This window comes from Crinia signifera, chromosome 1, assembly GCF_055691185.1.
Source record: "Crinia signifera chromosome 1, ASM5569118v1, whole genome shotgun sequence".
Taxonomy (NCBI): Eukaryota; Metazoa; Chordata; class Amphibia; order Anura; family Myobatrachidae; genus Crinia; species Crinia signifera.
Genome location: NC_139217.1, coordinates 440,104,226 through 440,127,686, shown reverse-complemented (window position 1 = coordinate 440,127,686; position 23,461 = coordinate 440,104,226). Strand labels below are relative to the sequence as shown.

At 45.7% G+C, this 23,461-nt stretch overlaps 1 protein-coding gene across 1 annotated transcript in view; it reads right to left on the bottom strand.

Annotated features, from left to right (window-relative positions):
- Positions 1 to 2,764: 2,764 nt before the first annotated feature.
- The window catches only part of SLC38A9 (solute carrier family 38 member 9), a 174,826-nt gene continuing 154,129 nt past the window's right edge, over positions 2,765 to 23,461 (bottom strand). Inside the window, exons 8-15 of the mRNA XM_083153597.1 lie at positions 21,897 to 21,956; positions 18,445 to 18,639; positions 15,395 to 15,502; positions 13,153 to 13,259; positions 10,026 to 10,139; positions 8,784 to 8,932; positions 6,839 to 6,928; positions 2,765 to 5,029 (exon numbers count right to left, since the gene is read on the bottom strand). Of these exons, the coding sequence (XP_083009723.1) occupies positions 4,864 to 5,029; positions 6,839 to 6,928; positions 8,784 to 8,932; positions 10,026 to 10,139; positions 13,153 to 13,259; positions 15,395 to 15,502; positions 18,445 to 18,639; positions 21,897 to 21,956 (989 nt within the window). The 3' untranslated portion in view covers positions 2,765 to 4,863. The remainder of the gene's footprint in view (positions 5,030 to 6,838; positions 6,929 to 8,783; positions 8,933 to 10,025; positions 10,140 to 13,152; positions 13,260 to 15,394; positions 15,503 to 18,444; positions 18,640 to 21,896; positions 21,957 to 23,461) is intronic.

The window sequence follows — 23,461 nt, the reverse complement described above, 5'->3', positions numbered from 1 at the left end:
CCTGCCACCTGGGGTGCACCTATGCAATACTACTACACAAGTATTTGCTTTCCAATATCTTCATTGGGCCCTTGTATGGCTCACCCCCTACAGCAGTGGTTCCCAACCCTGGTCCTCAAGTACCCCCAACAGTGCACGTTTTCCAGGTCACCCGGCAGGTGCACTCATTATTCAGGCACATTTGAAAAGATCCTCAGGTGGAGCTAATTATCTCACCTGTGATTCTGTGTGGAGACCTGCAAAACATGCACTGTTGGGGGTACTTGAGGACCATGGTTGGGAACCACTGCCCTACAGTGTAACCTTCTTAGTGCGCCCAACATGGCTGCCTCATCTGGTACACTTGTGGATGGGATGCAAAATACTTGGACCGGAGTCTACACTGAAATAACCCATTTTATGTCATTTCTTCTAGGGGCAATCTATTCCACCCAGGGTAATCCTACGCAGAGTGCCTAAAATGGCTGCCGCACCTCATAGGCAAACGCAGGTGGGATTTCTGGTTGCCTGGAACCCCCCCCCCCCCCCTCCTCTTGGCAAGTGCCTTAAATGAAGACAACAATAGCACTGGTATATAATATGATCAGTAGAGCTGCCGCCACACCATGCATTGTAAGGGACAGAGCGGAGCTGCAGTACATATTCATTGTACCAGCTTCTTCTACCACATTTACTGTATGTGTGGATCTGAGCCCTCAAACATCACAATGGAGCAGAGAGCAGCTGCCAGGTGAAAGAGACAGGAGCCTTACCATGAAGTGGGAGATTGTGAGCTTAGAAAGTGCAGTACTGTTTCTATTATGTTTGTCTATTTATTACGTTTAATATTTTCCTGACCACTTATCTTATTTAAATGTTTGAAACAGCCTGTACTATAGACCATCTGTACTGTTAAATATTATTACTGTATTCCATACAGTATCCAGTGTATAAAAAGACCAATATTCTGGGCTTTTATCGCTCCCCCAGACTCTCGTACTTACTCCAATGCGCTGCAGAGTGGGAGATTTTGGATTACATTTGGAAACCCAACTCTAAAAATCCTGCATTTGCCACTGCACCTGGTACCTTGTCAGGGTGTATTACACAGCCCATGGACGTTATTATTACCTACATCCTCTGTATTATGTGCATGGTTTTTAATGTCTGTGAAGCGCCTTGAGTCCTGTTGGAGAATATAAAAGTTACTTACTTACGAAAGACCCATACACACTTGCCGATGGTGGCCCCAAGATGAGAACAGCAGGGTTAACGATGACCTTCCTCATCCAGGACATGCTGCACAAGGGAGGGGGTTGCTAATGACGCTCGGGAGTGCGCATCTTTAACTACACACTAGGCGATATTGTTCACAATATCACTCAGAAAGCCCTTTCTGCGCCTATGGGGCTTAAGAGAATGGTAAACTAATGCAGGATATGGTTGTGTCAAGTTAGGACTGCAAAAGAACTGAATCTTTGATATATAGACAAATTTTAACACATTTTCTACATAGTGGCTTATTTGAATAAAATATTACATAACATAGGCTTATGGGTTGTTTGTCACTCGGCAGTTTTATATTTTACAATTGGTGATGATTAGATCATTTTTTATTATGTCCTTATATATAACACCGCAGTTTTAAGTGAGGGTCTACATTCTTCTTTCTGACGTGACGTAGGTGTGACCTCTGCCATTGGATCCAGCAATGCAGCACACTTACCTTTTAGCATGCCAAACTAACCCATATATATTTGATGACTGTCTATATACAGGCCCTCATTTTGATTGAGCTGAGCAAATGGACCTCACATGGACACGGGCAGCGAAGGCACACCTATAAGACCAGCGAATCTGTTCTGTTTGCTTCTAAAGGCAAAGGGGAGTGGCCTGCTACCGCACGTATGCTAACGTGGTCTCACGGAGCTCAGCCTGTCCGCTTGGACATTCAGTGTGCGGTCAAGCGAACAGGCTCTGCTGGTGTTTCACGCGCCACAGCCCAAATTCGCTCGGAAGTAATATCCGACCCATTAACCAATTACCCTCATTTTATAGTGTTTATTGCATTCCATTTTCTAATTTCCTTCCCCAATTACGCTACTAATTAACCCTTATTACACGTAATTGTTTGTACTATTGTCCCAACATGACAGGCACACTTGTGTGTTAGGGTTGCTGATTTTGAAATGGCACATAATAGCAGTTAAGAATGCTGGTGAAATTGTGGGTCAAAACAATAAAAGTTATAAGAGATATGAATGCAGAGAAGTGTAAATGGTTAAAGTGAAAAAGTGTACTTCCTGTGTGGCGGCCATGTAGGTAGTCAATTGATCAATGAGAGAAACTTGTATGCTGTATGTGTATATTGCGTGCAGGTGAAAGTATTTGCTCAATTATGCGTGGTGATTGCCCGTGCGAATGCGGGAACGAGAAGCGGCTGGGCTGCGAGGCGTGAGACTTACTTTTACTGAGCGAATGATTTTGAGCTTGATCAGTCCGAGCGCTCGCACAGTGGAGCGAAGCCACCGCCCAGCACATGTAGCCACCACCCCAGTATACGCCCCGGTTACTGCCCAGTTTTGTGGCAGCGCCCACATTACGCCTACTCTGCACGAGTGTTTGCTAGCGTATCTACTCGTAAGGTTGCAAGCGTGCACGGTTGCCCAAACCTGCACATGCACCTTGCGAATGGTACGCATGCGCAGTGAGCTAAGAAACGCTCTGCGAACTAATTCCATACATGTTGTGCAAAGAACAGTAATAAATTAAATAGTAGAAAGAGTAGTAGTTGTGGTAAGTTGTGTATTCACGTATAATACAACAATTATACAGCATATGGAAATGGTCAGATAAAAGTTCAGTGGATACTGCTGCTTCTTGATGCTATTTCTTCAGAGACATCTGCATAACACACTGACTAATTTAACCTTAAGACTTTAAAACCATCAACAGAATAGAAGCATCAACAGAATAGAAGGGTTAGTGGACTAAGGAAGAGTCCCTGTAAAGGCCTAGTGGCTGTGCTAAAATATGCAGAAGCCGCAAGAGGTGTCCTGAGAATCCCACTGCTGTCTCCTGTGATCTGCCGGTGGCTCCCAAAGGACATTGGCCATCTGAGTAATCATGCTCTCACACTGTTTTTAACCTTCAGGTTTTAAACTGGCAGAGCAGCAGCCTGGGCTAGTATTTTCTCGTTGCCGACCCCAAAATCCATCAATATGTCAATAATGCAGTCGCCTTCGGGGTACTTCGATCAACATTGCTGGTCCAAATCCACACATGCACAGTGCGGTTCTTGTGCTAATTAAAAAAACAGCTGGCGATTTGTGAGAACATCAAAGTATCGTAATTATCGGAATCATTCCCTTTGTTTAATTAGGGTGGATATACAGTATTCAGTTGGCGGACATATTTTTGGTAAATGTACAGGTAGTCAGACATGGGGCTAGATTTACAAAGAAGTTTAACCTGGGATATTTAATGCAGCAATATTACTACAGATATATCCTCTTACATCTTTGCTGCAGTCATGTGAAATTCCTCCTCCTGGCACTCTGTCGCATGAGTGTCTTCTTTTATTTTTGTTGCTTCATTTTTGGTGACAACGCGTCTTTTTTTTTGCAACGTAATGCAACTAGGCTGCACAAGGAGACTGTGCTGATTAATTTAATATGCGACTGTTGTACAGACATGTCCTGATAAGTTGTTGCATGCACGGCGCATTATAGCGGGAGTGCTCAGGAGATTGAAGGATGCAAATTAGCGCATGGAATGTTGCATACTGCAGCAAAAATTTATCAGGATACATCTATATATCTGTGTGCGACTGAGTCTCTATCAGTACACAAAGTCGGTCACTTACAAGTGTCATATCAAATTAATCCATCTTCTTGTGCGTCCTAGTTGCATCATTTTGTGACTCAGATGCATCTCGTGCTGCATGGCGCATTCATGCTAGATGTATGAGGAAACATCTTTAAGTATAAACCACAAACTACATATCCTGATCAAACCCTTGAGCAGCAGCAATTCCAGCACATACCACTGTGATCAACCACACCGAATATTAAACATATCACTAGCACAGTGGTCAGGGAACTCGGTCCTCATTACCCCACACGGTGCATGTTTTGCAGGTCTCCTCACAGAATCACAAGTGAATAATTAACTCCACCTGCGGACCTTATAAAATGTGTCTGTGAGTAATTAGTACACCTGTGCACCTGCTGGGTTACCAGCAAAACATGCACTGGGTGGGGTAATGAGGACCGAGTTCCCTGACCACTGCACTAGCAGAACCCAAAACTAGAAGGTTGTAAACAGTGACAGCTCTTATCTCTGTGGAGGAGGGGAGCTGCCACAATCCCGGGCCCCCCCTCCGCAGCTGCATGCTGGTCCCAACCCCCATTGCGGTACTGCGCATGTGCCCCCAGCCTCTATGGGCTGCTTCGGCAAGCAGGCCATAGAAGCCTATTCACGGTCCTGGGTTCGGCGAATGCACAGTAAAAACTGCCACTGGTTGTAAAACAACCAAAACAATGAGGCAGCAACTTCAGCATAAAGGCTAATGATAGTGTTTTCTTTCTTCCTAATAAAATAAGGAACCGCGTTCAATTATTCTTTAAAACCTTAAATAATTATATAATTTGATATTTTTCCCTTTTAATCACTCTAGCTCAATAAAACTGGATTTGCTGACATTAATTACTCCAGCTAAACGAATAACAAAGGTGACAGACTCCTTACAGTGACACATACAGCTGTGATCATGACTTTGCAGTTCTGTCTTATGATGATACATAGACCACTTCACATGAATTCAGCATTCGCCATCTCAAGAAGTCTTTCCAGCATCATTCAGAGAGAAACCATAATTGTCCTTCACATGAAAAACTGCGCCACCAGGTTACCCACACCTAATGCAATTATGGAGACATGTGTGACAATGGAATACCACCGGAGCTGTTGGCTGCGATATAGAGCAATCATGTGGATCAGACATGGGTAAACAAAGACATACGCCAAGCCACAGGCAGCTCCAGAGAACCTGAAACAGATAGAAACCACTTTACTTATAATACAGTACTGTAGACTTTTATTAGTGCGTTTTAGTAGAATATATGGAAAAGCGTAGAGTAGGTAGCAGTATGAAAGCCCAGTATACACCCGTACTCCCATATGTTAGTGCATGTATACTGTACAGTATACATTATCACTGTGTGCTAAAAAGGAATAAGGTCATTGGGTCACCAGCATTTAGGTCGACATGAGTCTAGGTCGACATGCAAGAAAGGTCGACATGGGTTAGGTCGACTGGGTCATCAGGTTAACATGGGTTAGGTCGACAGTCAAAAGGTCAACATGGGGTTTTTCACTTTTTTTTTTTTGAGCCGACATGTGCCGACAGGCGGTATTTCATGCCCTACCATCCACTAGGGCGTGGTGGGAGAATAAAATAGTGTGCCAATCGTAGCAAGATACCATGCCCGAAGCGCAGAGAGCCATGCGACGGGACCCGGTGCTAAGTTTCAGTGTCCATGTCAATTGTGTCGACATTCAGGACAAAAAAAAAATGTTAAAAACCCCATGTCAACCTTTTGACTGTTGACCTAACCCGTGTCGACCTAGACTCATGTTGATCTTCCTGCATGTCGACCTAATGACTGTCGACCAACATTGTGGTGACCTAATGATCCATACCCGCTACTCAAAAATAGGGTACTTGTGTATTATCACGGCGCCCATTGCGTAGTTTGCGTAGCGGCGCTGTCAGAATCAGCGTAGTGTACGCACGGCCAGCATAGTCAGCGTATCTGTCAGCGTCCCTGTCAGATTCGGCATAGTGTTCCCGCGGTCAGTGTAGTCAGTCAGCGTTACGTACTCAGTCGGAGTAATGGCTGCAGAACCTGTCAAAATGTTTAACTTGCTGCATAAAGAGGAGGAGTCAGTGGTTTTTTTTCCAGTAGCACCATTTGCTGCCACTGCCTCCATTTGAAACCCCCACTATCCACGCCAGCCCGAAGCGTGGCAAGCACAGCGAGCCCCGGAGGGGACGTGTTACGCGTCCTCCCAACCTTTTCATACCCCCGATATTCACGTCGGCTTGGAGTAGACTTTATAAAGTGTAGCGAGCGTAGCAAGCCACTGAGCCCAAAGTGTGGCGAGTGCAGCGAGCCACCGAGCCCAAAGTGTGGCGAGCACAGCGAGGGGATGCGGATTACTTTACCTGCGAGGGGATGCGGATTACTTTACATGTAACATGTAAAGTAATCCCCATCCCCTCACAGGGCTCGCTGCGCTCGCCACGCTTCGGGCTCGGTGGCTCGCTGCACTCGCCACACTTTATAAAATCAACTCCTTGTTGACGTGGATAGAGGGGGTAATGAAAAGGTCGGGAGGACGCGTAACGTGGCCCCTCGCAGGGCTTGCTGTGCACGCCACGATTCGGGCTGTCGTGGATAGTGGCGGTAATGAAAAGGTCGGGAGGACGCGTAACGTAGCCTCTCGCAGGGCTCGCTGCTCACGGCACGCTTCAGGCCAGCGGATCATGCGGGCGCCGGCGCTGTGTGAGAGGCGCTCACTAGGCTTGCCATGGACGACGGGGACAGAGCTATGGATGCCGGGGACAGAACCGGGCTGCTGCGGAGTCCCTACGCTAACTACGCTAGGCAGCCGTTGGGCTATGCTGAAAATGTAACTTAGCCGGGCACCGTGCTATTACACAAGTACCAAAAATAGCTTATAGCCAGCAAACAGCAACACTGCATCATTTCAGATGTTTTTTTCATTAGTGAATTGAGTGCCTTAGCGGAGACAACAGAACCACAACTACAAAGATATTATAACAGATTTGTACCTAATTATTCCTCCTATGTTGGGATACAGTCTGGCCATGAGAACTCCAAAGCCGACAACAGCAATGTTCAGTCCCAGGACATGGAAAAAACTAAAACAAAATATAAAAGAGATTAAGCCACAGGTAACTTAGTATTGATCAATGCTACTTTTTAGGGTTTAATAAGATTTCCTGACAGCCAAAATCCCAACGGTCAAACTCCCGACAACCAACAGCTGAAGGTCAAAATACTAACAAGGTCAAAATGCAGACAGGGTCGAAATGTCGATATTTAAAATGCAGACAGGTCAAAAAGTAGACATCTTTTTGATAATTTTTTGGAGTGTCTATGTCGACCTAGGCATATCCTTGCTCTTCAGTGAATGGCCGCAGCCTAATAAAAGCCTGGGAGTGGGGCTACATGGGTGTCGGGGGCAGAGCTATTCTCCGTGTCCTGGCACCTTGCAACCCCCCCCCCCCCCCCCCCAAAAAAAAAAAAAAACACAATTCTTTCTTCTGTGCCATCTATGGAGGGAAACTAACTGTTGCTCTTCCATTGACAACCACGCCCAACTCCCAAATATATTTATTAACAGGTGCTTATATAGCGCACACATATACCGCAGCGCTTTACAGCGAATATATGAACATTCACATCAGTCCCTGCCCCAGTGGAACTTACAGTCTATATTCCCTATCACATGTAATCGCACAAACAGATATTCTAGGGTTAATTTTATTGGGAGCCAATTAACCTACCAGTATATTTTTGGATTGTGAGAGGAAACCGGAGTACCCGGAGGAAACCCACGCAAGGACGGGGAGAATATACAAACTCTGTACAGTTAGGGCCATGGTGGGGATTCAACCCATGACCTCAGCGCTGCCATTACACTCTCTGTAATGCACAAACACTCCCGAATACCTGTGCATTCAAATGTAACCCAAATTTCTGAGTGCCCAAACAACTGAGCGTCCCAACTCCAAAATACCCAACCGCCCGAGTGCCTGAACACCAAAACACCCTAGGAGTAGAATACTGCAACTGCCAAAGTGCCCGAATACCCGCATGATGCATACGAATACCTGAGTGCGCCCAACTCCCCGAGTGCCTAAATACCCAAGTGCCCAAGCAGCCCGAACATCTGAGTATCTGAACACCCGAACGCACCCGAGCATGGCCACTCTTAAATAACCGACATCCCGAACGCGCGAGCATCCAAATGCGACCGAATATCCAAGCGCCTAAACGCGCCCTAGCACCCCAACTCCCAAATACCCGAACGCACACAAGTGCCCGAATACCCAAGTGTCTGAAAGCACATGAACACCCGATCGGTCAAAAATCAGCCTAAGAAAATCGCTGTAGTGTGTGGGAACCTTTAGGTGTTGACCATTAGTGGTGGCCCTAGTGACTGTCAACCTAGACATTGTCTATCATCTATATCATAAACATTTCCATGGGGGATGTGATGCTGCGAGATTTACCAATATCCGTAATGCAATGCATTCCTGATTGGCCCCCGCAGCTACTGACATCTATAAATGGCTGTAGCCCATTGTAGCCTATTGGCTACACAAAGCATTGCCGGCTGGGCAGAGGAATCCTCGGTAGCCCTCCCTGGAAGCGGCTGCTATGACCACCTATGCGTAGCTACCCCAGCAGTGCACACTGCAGAGACGGACTCCTTTTGGAGCCCTTGTCCCTGTGTCTGCACTGACATGCATCCAGCAGATGGGATAGCATATTGCAATGTGTTGCTGGGTGGTAAGATCCCGCCCAAATCACATTGAATATGCAATCCATAATAATTGGGCCTGTAAATTGTAAGCGGTCATCAGAAGTGCAAAGTATTTGCTATCGTACAGCTCAAAATATGCATCACGGACACAAATGTCAGTGCCAGCTGATCACCTGGGCCACATGTCCTCCATAACACATACAGGAACATACACAACAGCTTACCTTGGATAATTGTTTCCAAATATATGTCCGAGGAGCTGCACTCTGACCAGATACCCCAGCAACGGATAAACCGTCATCATTTGAAAGAGTAAGAATATTCTTGCTACAAAAGACAGGATGTCATCGCTTGGGAAATTATCTAAAAAGTTCTAAATGGGAAAGAAAAACAACAGGTTTACACTATAGACTACAGCTCAAACATAAAAAGATAAAAAAAGTCTCATTATCATAACGTAATAATTACATGACAGTATTTTTCTTTGTGAAGAATACTTGTAGGAGGATAAGAAATCTGTTTATGATCGTGCCTAGGGGGCGCCGGTAACTATCAGTGGGTATAGGCCAATAGGTCAATAGTATCTAGGTATCTCTGACCGCTACTGGTTGACAGACATTTAAAAAAAAGGGTCTACATAGTTCAGGTCAACGTGGTCAAAGGATCGGCACAAGCAAAAGGTCGATATGGGAAAAGGTTGACAACAAAATAATAAAAACTCACGTCAACCATTTACATGCCGACCATTAGCTTGCGTCAGCCTTTTGTCAGTGTCGACCTTAAGCGTGTTGACCAGTTGTGGTTGACCTACTGAGTATCGACCTAGACACTGTCAAACTAATTACTGCATACCGTATTATTATGCGCCTGTGGTAAGAAAGTTCTGCAACACTGTCAGTGGAGCAGACGGAGGAGGTTCCCCCCCCCCCCAGTACATTTCCCAAACCAGTAGCCCATGGCTATTGTGGGCTAATTCAATCTTTAGACTAAACCCACAAAGGCGACTTTTCTTGATGCATTCTATTAGGCATTGTAGCCTAAATGCTACAGATCATAAAAAGTACCAGGAGAGGGATCCATAGGATCCCTCCACTGCACTAACTACTCATACAAGCACGTTCCGCAAACCTCCCGACCCACGGCAAATAAAAGTAAAGTGATCGCTAATGTGATGACTTTTATTTTTAACATTGGAGCCACATAATCAGAATGGAACCCCTGTTCCGGCATGTGACAGGCATACTCTACATCTGGCCAATTGTGTCCAGAGGTGACAGAACTAAGGGTTAGAACAGCCAAACAGAGTAAGCACTGTTTACCTAGTAACAACTCTGCATGCGAGCGAATATACCCACGTCTTCCATAGTCGCGGCCGCAGAGTGAAACACGGCCGACTTCCATCCAACACTTAAGCAGGACCCATAATCGCATGTACAAAGAAATGATTGAATTGGACGAGTACTCACTTGTTGAATACATTCTTTTGTCAGTGGCGGAGAAGGAAATGAACCAAATACCATAACTCCAACATACATATATGTTAATCCGACAAGTAGGTATGCCACGGAGAGATCTCTTACCTGCAATGAGAAAATATTGAGCCTATGAAACAATGAGTAAAACACAGCATGACTCGAGTACTACAGTAAGCCTGGGTGCATAGAGGAGTGCTCGACACACAAAGTGGCTCATGCAAGGCTGGGCATAAGTTACCCATTATAATAACTACCTCTTCATGTCCATGATTCATTATTGCATATCACAGATTTGTGCCTGTAAGTAATGCTGGGTACACACCAGGACGACTAGGGCCCGATCCCCACAATCTAGATCCAATTCCGATCAATTGGATGTAGATTGTGTGCTGATTGGGCCCTTTTCTGACCTGGTGTGGACCGATACCGATCCGATGCGCGGTCCCGCGGGTCGGTCGGTCGTTATTGAGATCCTACCTGCTGCAGGTAGGATCTCAATGACGACCATACAGCCGGGTGCGGGTCGCCATCGGATCGGACCCGCTCATGGTGCACATCGTGAGCGGGTCGTGCCCCCCCGCGTCACCGTGAGCGGGTCGGACGAGACACTGACAACCCGCTAACGATGTGCATCGTGAGCGGGTCGTCCTGGTGTGTACCCCGCATAAGGGGCATATTTATCACAATCTGTATCTCAGATGGAATGTCATAAAATTGCCCAAATTTGAAATGGGATATTTGAATACATCGCAAGGATAACACCTTCTGGGGTGTGGTATGGCAGTCCAACAATCGGGATATGGACGACCAGTATCCTGACATCGGAATCCTGACTGCCGGCGCTCTGACAGGGGAACGAGCACAAAGAAGCCCCTTACCCTGCTGCAGGCTCAGAGGCTCGCCACAGGTTCTATTCTCCCTCTATGGGCGACGTGGACCCCCACAAGGGAGAATAGTCCCTGCCAGTTGGGATCCCGACTGTCGGGCATTTAAACAGTCGGGATTCCGATGTCGGAGTACTGACCGTCGGAATCCCCACTGTCAGGTAGTCATCTGGCACCCCACCATTTATGCTCCATCTGGTATTTTTATGGGAAATGTGACCTGCTTGCTAACAATAATATGTGATATTAAGGGATTATAGGAGAATTATTTTAGACAAACTATTGATAAATATGTTGTAAGTGTGTACCAAACGCAGATAAACCATTTACACAAGATGCCAATGCTGGAGGGCTGGTGCAAGTATGTGCAACACTATCTATCTCCTAATTATTTGTCTGCTACTGACACATCCAGCTGATAGGAACTAAACCGTAAGCAGCTATCTTACAGAAAGTAACATTTCCATTTGGTAACATTTCCATTTGGACCACTTCAGGAAAGCTGACTGTATAAATAGGGTCAATATTTATTGGCAACACTGTCAAAGCACATTCTGTGTTCTCTGTATAGCATGGGTCTTCAAACTGCGGCCCTCCAGATGTTGTGAAACTACAAATCCCAGCATGCCTTGCCACAGTTTTGCTATAAAGGAGTGTTAAAACTGTGGCAAGGCATGCTGAAGACCCATGCTGTATACTATTACAGGGTGTAAATAAATAACCCAACTGTTCTGCAAGGATGTCCTGGATATGTCCGGGAGAGCAGGAAACCCTCTAGGATCCCGCCCACTTGACGTGTTTCACTGCCGATAGCGGTACAGTGGCCCCGATGTGTCAAAAGAAGTCAGCAAGTTTTGAGTATTTACAGTAGGGGTAGAATATTCCTTACCTAAATGTATGAACACTAAAACCATTTTGGTGACACTACAAGGCACAGGTTATGGACTCACGTTATAAGTATTTTATATTTAGATGTTTATACATTTACATTCTCAGTTCAATACTTAATCTCTGGCATCAAGTAATAAATTATTATTTTGGTACTTGTTTCCTAGCACGGCCACAATCGTAACTAATCGTGTCCCTTAATTAAGGGACACGATTAGCCCGATGGACCCGATTTCCTTTGAAATCAGGTCCATTTTGCCGGCTAGGAAACAAAAATCGGGGGCATCGCGTCGGTCGGGACCATTAACATTGGTCCCGACGCGACCGACGCGATGCCCCCGATATTTGCATTGACTTCAATGTTAAAAAAAATTTTAACATTGAAATCTTGTCGGGAACTGTAAAATATCGGGGGCATCGCGTCGGTCGGGACCATTAACATTGGTCCCGACGCGATGCGACGCGATGCACCCGATTTTTACATAGGATTCAATGTTAAAAAAATTTTTAACATTGAAATGGTGTAAAAATGTTAAAAAATGTGAAATGGGTCAATATGACCCATTTCACATTAAAAATGTCCCCGTCGTCGCCCCACGATAGACGGCAACCCGAAGCGTGGCGAGCGCAGCGAGCCCGCGAGGGGCGGCGGTACGCGTCCTCCGACCTTTTCATGCCCTACTATCCACTAGGGCGTGGAGTGAGAATAGAATAGTGTGGCGAGCGCAGCGAGCCACCGAGCCCGAAGCGTGGCGAGCGCAGCGAGCCCCGCGAGGGGACGCGGATACCTTCACAGGTAAACGCGTCCCTTCGCGGGCTTCACAGGTGTCCGTGGCGACGCCGACAACTGTGAAGCCCGCGAAGGGACGCGATTACCTGTGAAGGTATCCGCGTCCCCTCGCGGGGCTCGCTGCGCTCGCCACGCTTCGGGCTCGGTGGCTCGCTGCGCTCGCCACACTATTCTATTCTCACTCCACGCCCTAGTGGATAGTAGGGCATGAAAAGGTCGGAGGACGCGTACCGCCGCCCCTCGCGGGCTCGCTGCGCTCGCCACGCTTCGGGTTGCCGTCTATCGTGGGGCGCTGTGTACACGCTTCAATTTGGGGGGGTTTGGAATTTTTTTCATTAAATCCAATGTAAAATTGGGTCCCAGGGACCCAATTTACATTGGATTTAATGAAAAAATCGGGTCAAAAATCGGTCGGATCGGTCGGTCGCATCGCATGCGACCAAATCGCATGCGATGCGACCGACCGATTTTTTTCAGCACGACCACCCCGATCTTAATCGGTGTGGCCGTGCTAGGAAACAAGTACCATTATTTTTCCCAATACTTCCTTACTTACATTATTTTCTGGATTTCTGTTGTTCTTCAGAAGTGTGATAATGCAGTTATGAATGAAGAATGCAAGTGTTAGGATTCCAGTTAACTGGGGAAAGGATAGCCTAAATTCTAATAAAGAGAAAAATACTTATCAACATGTACAATCATTTCTTACCACTGCAGTCAGAACAAACAGGACATATATGTGGCGATAACCCTAATATAACACATTCTATCTTCTCTAGTCACTTTCTCCTACATCCGATTCTGTACAGCGCCCACGTGCACCATCAATAATCTCTATACGACTGTCTGTGACTACCTCATTCTTTCTCAAAAATTCAAAGACTAAATATAGTACAGGTATAAAAGGTACTATAATGGAAACTACTGAAGAAGAGAGTGATCTACTGTAGGTGTCACTATTTCAGGGGACTTAAAGGCAGGTAGGCAATGTAACAACCTTTTCCCATGTTGTCCTAATGGTGTCGACCGAATGACTGTCGCCCATCATGCTGTAGACCAAATGACCGCATACCCTCCCAGTGCTATGCGCCACTATCAGCAGTGGATGTAGCACTATGTTACCAACTCTGGCCCATCAGACTATTGTGTGTAGCTTCACTACTTGCTCTCAATGCTTCCATGTGCTATAGGCCTCAGGGTCATTCCTCACCACCAGCCACAGTTCCCCTAGTGCAGGGCTGGGCAATTGTGGCCCTCCAGATGTTGAGGAACTATCTTTTTTGCACTTACTATGCTGAACTTAGTATGCTGAATTAAGAGATCTTATTTCCAGTAATACCCCTTTTCCATCTCCAAGCCGTGTCGCACCCGTGATTTTGTACCCGGCTCCAACCTGGGTGTGACCCGGCTAGTGAACCCATTCACACTGGAGTCCCCACTCTGCATAATGCCGGGCAGGTGACGTCATCGGGAAGTGGGGTCGGGGAGGTGCTGGGCGATGAGAGCATCTCCCAGCGTGGGCTTTTGCACTATAGTGAACGGGACCCAGGTCTCATCAAGCCAGGTTACCCGTTTACACTACACAGTGACCCAGGTTGGACCCGTGTTCAACCCTGGTCACTACCCGGGTGGACATTCCGGGTCTCACAACCTGGTTATTTCAACTGGTATCGTTTCCACCTGCCTAAAATCCCGGGTTTTGCTCGCTCCCGGGGTTTAACTAATACTGGAGCAGATGTATTAAGCCTGGAGAAAAGATAAACTGGAAATATATTGGAGATAAAGTGAAAGGAGAGAAAGCACCAGCCAATGAACTGTGCTTGAAAATGACAGTTGGGAGTTGATTGGCTGGTGCTTTATCTCTTCTCCAGGCTTAATACATCTGCCCCAGTGGAACTTGTGAAGTTACAGGGGGGCAGATGTATTAAGCCTGTTGAAGAGATAAACTGGAGATAAAGTGGAAGGAGATAATGCACCAGCCAATCAGCTGTGTTTGAAATATGACAGTTGGACGTTGATTGGCTGGTGCGTTATCTCCTTCCACTTTATCTCCAGTTTATCTCTTCGCCAGGCTTAATACATCTGCCCCTAAAATTCTTATCTCTTCCCTGACTTCCTGGTTTACCTAGTCCTCGGCTTCTCTCCTGAACATAATTACAGTCTGCTTCAGGCATCAACTTTTGCACCACTTTGAGCAACATATACTACTATACTGTACATTTAACCGAGATTTTTTCCCCTTAATTTTCGGTGCAGATTTCCTACTATTTTCCCCACTGAACACATTGGGTCACCAGCATGATGGTCGACAAGCATTATGTCGACACCATTAGGCCGACATGACTTAAGGTCGACAGAGTCATTAGGTCGATTTTTTACTGATTTTTGAGCCGACATGTGCAGACAGGTGTTATTTCATGCCCTACCATCCACTAGGGCGTGGTGGGAGAATAAAATAGTGTGCGAGGCACCGTGCCCGAAGCATTGGGAGTGTAACGAGCCATGCAAGGGGAGGCGGTGCTATGTTTTAGTGTTTCTCTATTCCAGTAAAAAAAAAAAAAAACATGTTGACTTTTTCAATGTTGAATTAATGACCTTGTCGACTTTACCCATGTCGACCTAAAGACAAGTTGACCTTCCTGCATGTCGACTTAATGGTGTTGACCATAATGCTGGTGACCTAATGATCCATACCCACTACCATAAGGTAGTAACTGAAAAGACAAGAGAATGACAAATATCTCAGAAAAGCTAGGAAGGAACTTTTCAACGGTGTTACTTGTATTGTATATACTTACCAGGGACAAAATACTCTGCTAATTCATTCCACCGAAAGTCAAAATGAAACCCAATCCGAGCAGCCTTAAATGTGATCAGCGACACCAAGTAAATTACAGAGACTGTCCCTGTGACAAAAGAAGACAATACTGCAAGTTGAATGCATCTCTATTATTTTTCAAAGGACATGATCAAAAATGTTGGTGATTTCTGTTATTTATTATTATCATCATTTATATAGTGCCACAAGGGATCCGCAGCGTCCAATTTCACAGTTCAGGAACAAAATAAGAAAACGGTGACTTACAGTTCCAGACAGCATAGGACAAGTACAGGGTATATAAGCATTTCTGCACCAGGACACTACAATAAGTATTAGGGTGGCATAAAACAGAGATTAGATGCCATTGAAGAAAGTATGAAAATGGTTTAAATCAGTGGTCGAAGTGGAAATTTTGAAGTGGGGGTATGGAAATTTTGAAGTGGGGGTATGGAAAAGTAAAGAGTGAATATAGTGCGCACCTTCGGACACCCCCCTGTCCATCAACGTCCCCTGCCAGACTGCCCCATTGTACAGGGGTATTACAAAAGCACAATATGTGCTGCTGAGTGATCAGAGAGCATCCTGAGGGGGAAAAAAAAACTTTTTTTTTTTATCTTCAGAATCAAGTGGGGGTATGCCATACCCCCGTATACCGCCCCACTTCGACCACTGGTTTAAATAATAAAATGAATGGGGCATGAGGGAATAGGGCCCTGCTCGTGAGGGCTTTCATTCTAAAGGGGAGGAGCAGGCAGACAGGGGTGACATATGTGGTTGAAGTGAGCATGTAACAGTGGCTTAGAATAAGAATTGGCTGGGTTTAGTGGAGAAGTGGGTCTTTAGAGCCTGTTGAAAGTCCTGTAGAGTGGTGGAGAGTCTCATAGGGAGAGGTAGAGAATTCCAGAGGTAGGGAGCAGCATGTGAAAAATCTTGGAGGCAGGAGTGGGAGGAAGTTAGGAGAGGCGGTGTGCATTAACAGAGCAAAGAGAAGGGGTAGGAGTGGTAGAGGAATATAAGGTCAGTGATGTAAATAAGAGAGGAGTGGGTGAGGGCTTTCTAAGTGTAGAAGCTTAGTTAGTGTAGTTAGAAGCTTGTATTTGATTCTGGAAGGGAAATGGAGCAGGCCTTGTAAGGGGAGGGGGGGGGGGATGTACTGCATTGGTGAGAAAGATAAGCCTGGCAGATTTGAACAGAGAGAGATATTTGGCAGGGATGCCACATAGTGGAAGACTACAGCAGTCTAGTCGCAAGATTGCCAGTGAGTGGACGAGGGTCTTAGTAGCATCCTGGAGGAGAAAGGGTCTGATGGATGTGTGGTTTGAAACAGAGGGAATAGTCAAGGATTACTCCAAGACAGCACACTTGAGTTAAAGAGCAGATAGTAGTGCCATCAATAGATAATTAAATTGTAGGAGGTGAGGTAGTGCAGGAAGACATGAAAGCACTGGGACATCCAAGAAGAGATAGTGAAGAAAGTTTGTGATATAAGTGAGGAAAGCAGGTGAGAGGTCAAAGGAGGAAAGATAGATTTCAGTATTATCAATCACCATAGAGATGATATTGTAAGTCAAAAGAGCTAATGAGCTCATCTAAACTGGATGTATAGAGCAAGAAAAAGGAGATAACCAAGAAAAGAACCTTGGGGGACACTCACTGTTAGTGGAAGAGTGTGTGTGTGTGTGTGTGTGGGGGGGTGGAGTCACATGAGGACATAGAGAAGGAACAGTCCGATAGATAGGAGGATAGCCAGGAGATGAGTCCAAGCAGATGGAGAGGGTGGTCCACAGTGTCAAAAGCAGCAGAGAGGTCAAGGAGAATAAGCAGAGTGTAGTGGCCTTTGGATTTAGCAGCAAGGAGGTCATTGCAGACTTCAGTGATGGCAGTTTGAGTGGAGTGGATGGAAGCCACACTGGAATGGGTCAAGCACTTAATAGGAGGTAAAAGTCAGTAAGGCAGTTATAGGCAACACGCTCATGTTTTTTTTTTTTTTTTTTTTTTATAGAAAGCATTTAGCAGGCATTGTAGAGAGAGGGTGTGTCTACAAATCTGCAGTCTGTATTATTTCTGCCCCTGCTATGGTGTCTGATGGGGCTATGAGCCCAACCACTCTCTGAAAGCCTGCGAGCTGTCTGAGTGACAGTGGGGCAGATGTATTAAGCCTCATGAAGAGATAAACTGGAGATAAAGTGGAAGGAGATAATGCACCAGCCAATCAGATCCCAACTGTCATATTTCAAACACAGCTGATTGGCTGGTGCGTTATCTCTTCCAAGTTATCTCCACTTTATCTCCAGTTTATCTCTTCTCTGGGCTTAATACATCTGCCCCAAGGTCACTACGCTCAGCAGCCACACAGGCTGGGGCCAGCCAACACTATTCCTACTAGCGGGCACTGCCTCTGGTAATAGCACGGCCCATGCTGCAGTTACACAGGCACCAGCAGCTGGTTTAATCTGTCCCACTAGCCCACCACTATATCTGCAATGTATTTAACTGTGTTCCAGCATAACTCTGGAATGAATGGAGCAATTTACACCAAACTTGGTACATGATTTACAATCTGGAAAAAATGACTAGGGGACACCCCTAGCACCGCGGGGCCCATAAAAGGGGTCCGCCCACAGCACAAAGTGGGTCAGAGAGGCAAGATATGGCAAAGTTGTATACCATAGAGGGGGTAGAGGACATTTATTGGGTTCAGATTAGGTTCACAGCTACTTAGAATCCCAATCCCAACCCCTCTGGGGTCTCAAAATGGGGTCTACAGCCACTGAGACCTGTAATCCCGACACCGCTGGGGTTTCAAAAAGGGGTCTGCCCAGTACACAAAGTGGGTCAGGGATCCAAGATAAAGCAGAGTTGCATGACATAAAGGGGTAGTAGATATGGGGTTTAAGGAAGTCCCCGGCGCCGGCTTATGACAAGCTGGCTGCCGGGGAAAGGGAGTGCTCCCCATACAAAAAAAAAACACCACTGAAGGGGTTAATAATGAATAACTTATAATAATAATACATATGCACGTTTTACCTAAGACATTGAATTTAGCAAAGAAAGATGGCGATCGGAAGTTGAGAAGTGGCAGCAGAACAATGATCAGATAAAGGGGAACGGTATTCGTTTTACTCCACCACATCTGAAACTGCTCAAAGTCGGTGCTATTTCCTACAGCCATATCCAGAGTTGCGTTCGGTGGTGTAGTGCTTCCGGTATCTGGGCAAATAACTAACAGGGGGGAAAAAAACAAAACATTATGGACTGTTCTTTTAGTATGAAGTTCACTATGTTGTAACACTAAATTTAACATTGAAAAAATATTTAATTAGAACTAATGTATAATTTTGATATCTTTGGTGCTGCTCTGATGTTCTGCCTCTTCAATAAGCTGGGGCTGGGCTTATTTTAACATCAACTTAGATATTTGCTGCAATCAACCTCAAGTGCTGTCAAAATAGTGACCATCATCTGCGGAATTAGCATAAATTAGCAGTAGCCTTAATGTAATAGTACTAGTTAGGCTGAACCCCCTTGGATCCCTTCCCATGGCTGTATTTATCAGTGTCCCAGCACTTGCAAATACAGGTTGAGTATCCCTTATCTCAGGGCTGGGCAACACCGGCCCTCCAGATGTTAATGAACTACACATCCCAGGATGCTTTGCATTAGTTTTGCTATGTGGCCATGCTGAAACTGATGCAAGGCAAGCTGGGATGTGTAGTTCATCAACATCTGGAGGGCCGGTGTTGCCCAGCCCTGCCTTATCTGAAAAGCATATTGGATAAGGGACTTTTTCGGATTTTGGAAATTTTTTTTTCATACTTACCTGGCCACCTGGTGTCCCACGGCCGCATTCAGGATCCTCTTCAAAGACATCTCCGGTCCCAGGGGTGCATTGCCGAGTGCGCGGACATGGAAGAGATCCCCCAGAAAACAAAATATTCATAAAAACCACGGTTTTCGGAATATTTCGGTTTCTGGAATACACTGATAAAGGAGACCCGACCTGTATAGACTGGGCTTCTGGGCTCGCATTCCGTACTTCCTGGCTTCCAGCAAAGCAGGGAATTCTGGTAGCAGATCTAAACGATTTCAAATTATATTGCTCATTTGGACCCTTCTGAGCAATATTGTTTGTAATATTGCTTAGTGTGTACGCTCAATATCACTAACGATGCGTGCTCCCATGGGTTGTTAATCTGTAAATGCAGCTCAATTTTGACTATATAGTCAATGACTGCAAGTTCAGTGGTGGACCCGATGACGTCACTGAATGATATCGTTAACCGTATCGTTCAGTGTGTATGCTTTACATTGTTCTGCAGGAGTTCAGCAAAAACTTGTTGGTGATGTCATTCGGAAACTGTTTCTAGTGTGTATGGGGCTTTAGGCTTTCAATAAGAGCCTGTGTCAGACCTCTCCTGCTATGGCACAGTGTCTATATATATATGTGTGTGTGTGTGTGTGTGTGTGTGTGTGTGTGCGTGCCAGGGCTGTGGTGATAGTGTGAATGTGAGTACTATTATTTGTAGAGAAAGTTATTGATGAATTGCATCTAATGTTGGGAATACGCTTTCAAATTGGAAAAAAGATACATTTTTTATAATATAAATGATGAAAAAGAATGGGTCAAAAGGGGTTATTTAGAACAGAAAATAGTACTCATCATACATATGGAATAGGATAGCGTTACTTCCCCAAACACTGCCCGGGATCCCTGACGTTATCCTCAAGTACCCCCAACAGTTCACATTTCCAGAAAAGGTTGTGTGTGACAATTTTCAGGCGCCAGAGATTGGATAAAAAACATATAAAATTTTATTTTGACAAATATCATAGGTTCACATAAAAAAGATGTAATTGAAGATGAATCCTTACCCCTAAGGGTATTTGGAGCCAGCAAGGGATGGAAAAAGGTCAGGGATGCAGTCCGGAAGTGCACCCTGCTGTGGCCCCAAATACCTTAGCACTGGTCAGGTTCAGTCTTATGATAGTCCAATCAGTCACTGCCTCCAACGCGTTTCGAGCAACAAGTGCTCTTCTTCAAGGGCAAGGTAGCACCTTTTTTGCTTGAAACGTGTTGGAGGCAGTGACTGATTGGACTATCATAAGACTGAACCTGACCAGTGCTAAGGTATTTGGGGCCACAGCAGGGTCCACTTCCGGACTGCATCCCTGACCTTTTTCCATCCCTTGCTGGCTCCAAATACCCTTAGGGGTAAGGATTCATCTTCAATTACATCTTTTTATGTGAACCTATGATATTTGTCGAAATAAAATTTTATATGTTTTTTATCCAATCTCTGGCGCCTGAAAATTGTCACACACAACCTTTTCTGCCATATTTCCAAGGTCTGAGGGAGACCTTTAGTGATAACCCAAAGGCAGCCTGAGAAGTAGCGCAGGACAAGTGGCACTCATAGTCTATCTACCAAGTTCACGATTTCCAGGTCACTCGGCAGGTGCACTCATTACTGACTTGTGATTCTGGGCATTATTCTGGTTCACGCTTAGAGGCAAATTCCTTCTCAAATGGACAAAACATGTGCACTGCCGGTGGGGCAGAAGGTCCATGTGTAGAGAGAATTACATTTGGGTGAGTTATTTGGTTTCTGTGCTGGGAAAATACTGACTGCTTTATTTCTACACTGCAATATAGATCTCACTTTGAAGAAAAACCCCACCCAAATCTAATTCTCTCTGCATGTTGGGTGAGATTTAATAGGATGAGAAATTCAGAAAGTGAGAGATTTGGTAAGAAATCTCCAGTTTTTTTAAAGCGGCAATCATTTACACCACAAAACCAGCTTGATTTGGAAGTGTAAATGATTGCCGCTTTAAAAAAACTGGAGAATTGTTACCAAATCTCTCACTTTCTGAATCTCTTATCCTATTAAATCTCACCCGTTATATCTGCCCCTCCTGCAGTGCACATGGTTTTGTCCATTTGATAAGGAATTTTCCTCTAAGAGTAAACCATAATAAGGCCCTCTGTGTGGAGACATGGAAAACATGCACTGTTGGGGGAGGACTGAGGTTGAGAACCACTGGACCAGAGCATTGCATTCAACCTACAGTACAAGGGACCCTGTTAGTAAGGGGTGCCGGATGACGCTCCGACAGAGGGGATCCCGACAGTCAGTATCCCGACTGCCGGTGCTCCATCAGGGGGGATCCTGACTCACAAGGTCTTTTCTTCCTTGTGGGGTTCCAAGACCCCTATAGAGGGAGAACAGAACCTGTGGTGAGTGTAGCGAGCCACCGAGCCCGCAGCGTGGCGAGCCCGCAAGGGGCCTATTTGCACTCGCCCCTTGTCAGAGCACCAGCAGTCAGGATTCCGACGTTGGGATACTGACTGTCGGGATCCTCCCCTGTCGGAGCCCCATACCACACCCGTTAGTAAGCTGATAACAGCTTTTAATATTAGTAATTGAAAAGCAGCTGAATCAGTGCGAATAAGCCTACAGCCTGAGCCTGCACCTTACCTCTATCACTTCCATTGGTGCTCAGCCCAATATCTGTAACATTGACATGATGGACATAATCTGAAACAGATGAGACACATTTTAGTGGCCATACACAATGGGTTAGGACAATACAGTACAACTGAGGGGTATTGCACTGCATGGGTTCTAGATGAATTTAAATAAAGATATATGTATTTGTATGGTTCCTAATACTGTTCTCTCCTTCGTAATCTCGAATACCTGATGGCTTACATACTTGCCTGATGATGTGAGATCTGCACATGCTGCAAAATGCACGTGTAATATTGTTTCTTGAGATGGCACTCAGTGTCCACTATACTGCAGCATGATTAACGTGGCCATTTGGGGGCAGGGAAGGGGTGGCAATGTCTAGCGTTCTAGAAAACAAGGGTGTACGGACCCCATTTTCTGGGCATGCTAAAGCTAGTGGCTGCGTGCTTAGAGGTAGCTCAGCTGGGTTCTGCAGCGTGAATCTCTGGTTCATACTGGGTAATCTGAGGGTTACTCAGATGAACAATGTTACGTACAAGCGGTTGATCCGATGCTGGGTCTTCAGGCACCGCAGCAGTTTAGAGAAGCCGCCAAGAAACGTCTAATTACATAAGAGGCATCCTGTGGCATCAGCATATTTTAGCACACCCACTGCTAACAAAGGCACAGCGTCTGTGCTACTGCATCTGTTGCTACCTCGTGCTCTGATTAGATTATTGTATTAGCCCCCCCCCCCCAATACCCTGTAATAACCATACACAAAGGGGTGTATTCAATGTGGCTGGCGAAGGGGTTAAGTAGTAGTAGTAGTACGTTTATTTATAGGGCGCCGCAAAGTGTCCGCAGCGCCGTACATAGCAAACAAAAAAAATGACGAGGTAACGTACAGGGTGTGTTGAAAAATACAGTATAAATGGGGGTATAGCTGGTAGAACTAAAATCAGCATCAGTTCAGAAGTAGGTGTCAAAATTGTCAAGGAGACTAAAGATGAAGTAGAGGAAGGGAAGAACAGGACAGGAGCACAGGTGAGGTAAAGAGGTAGGGTGAGTACGTGAGGAAGGAGGGCCCTACTCATAAGAGTTAACATACTAAAAATAGGTGGGTGGACGAACGAAAAACAATAGGATAAGTAGGAACGGAGGGGAACGGAGGCAGGATAAGAGGATCAAAAGAGGTTAGGAGGAGGGATAGGCTAGTCGAAAAAAGTGGGTTTTGAGGGAGCGCTTGAAGGAGGTAAGGGAATCAGAAAGCCTGATGGGTGGCGGGAGGTTGTTCCAGTGCAGGGGGGCAGCGCGAGAGAAGTCTTGGACACGGGAGTGGGAGGAGGTGATTAGGTGAGAGGTCAGTCGGCGGTCAGCGATGGAGCGAAGAGGACGGGAGGGAGTGTGGATAGAGATCAGTGAAGAGAGGTAAGGAGCGGTGGAGGAGGAGAGAGCTTTGTAGGTGGTGGTGAGGAGTTTAAAGAGAACTCGGAAAGGAATGGGGAGCCAGTGAAGAGATAGACAGAGGGGGGAGGCGGAGGTAGAGCGGCGGGAGAGGAAGATGAGCCTAGCAGCAGCGTTAAGAATGG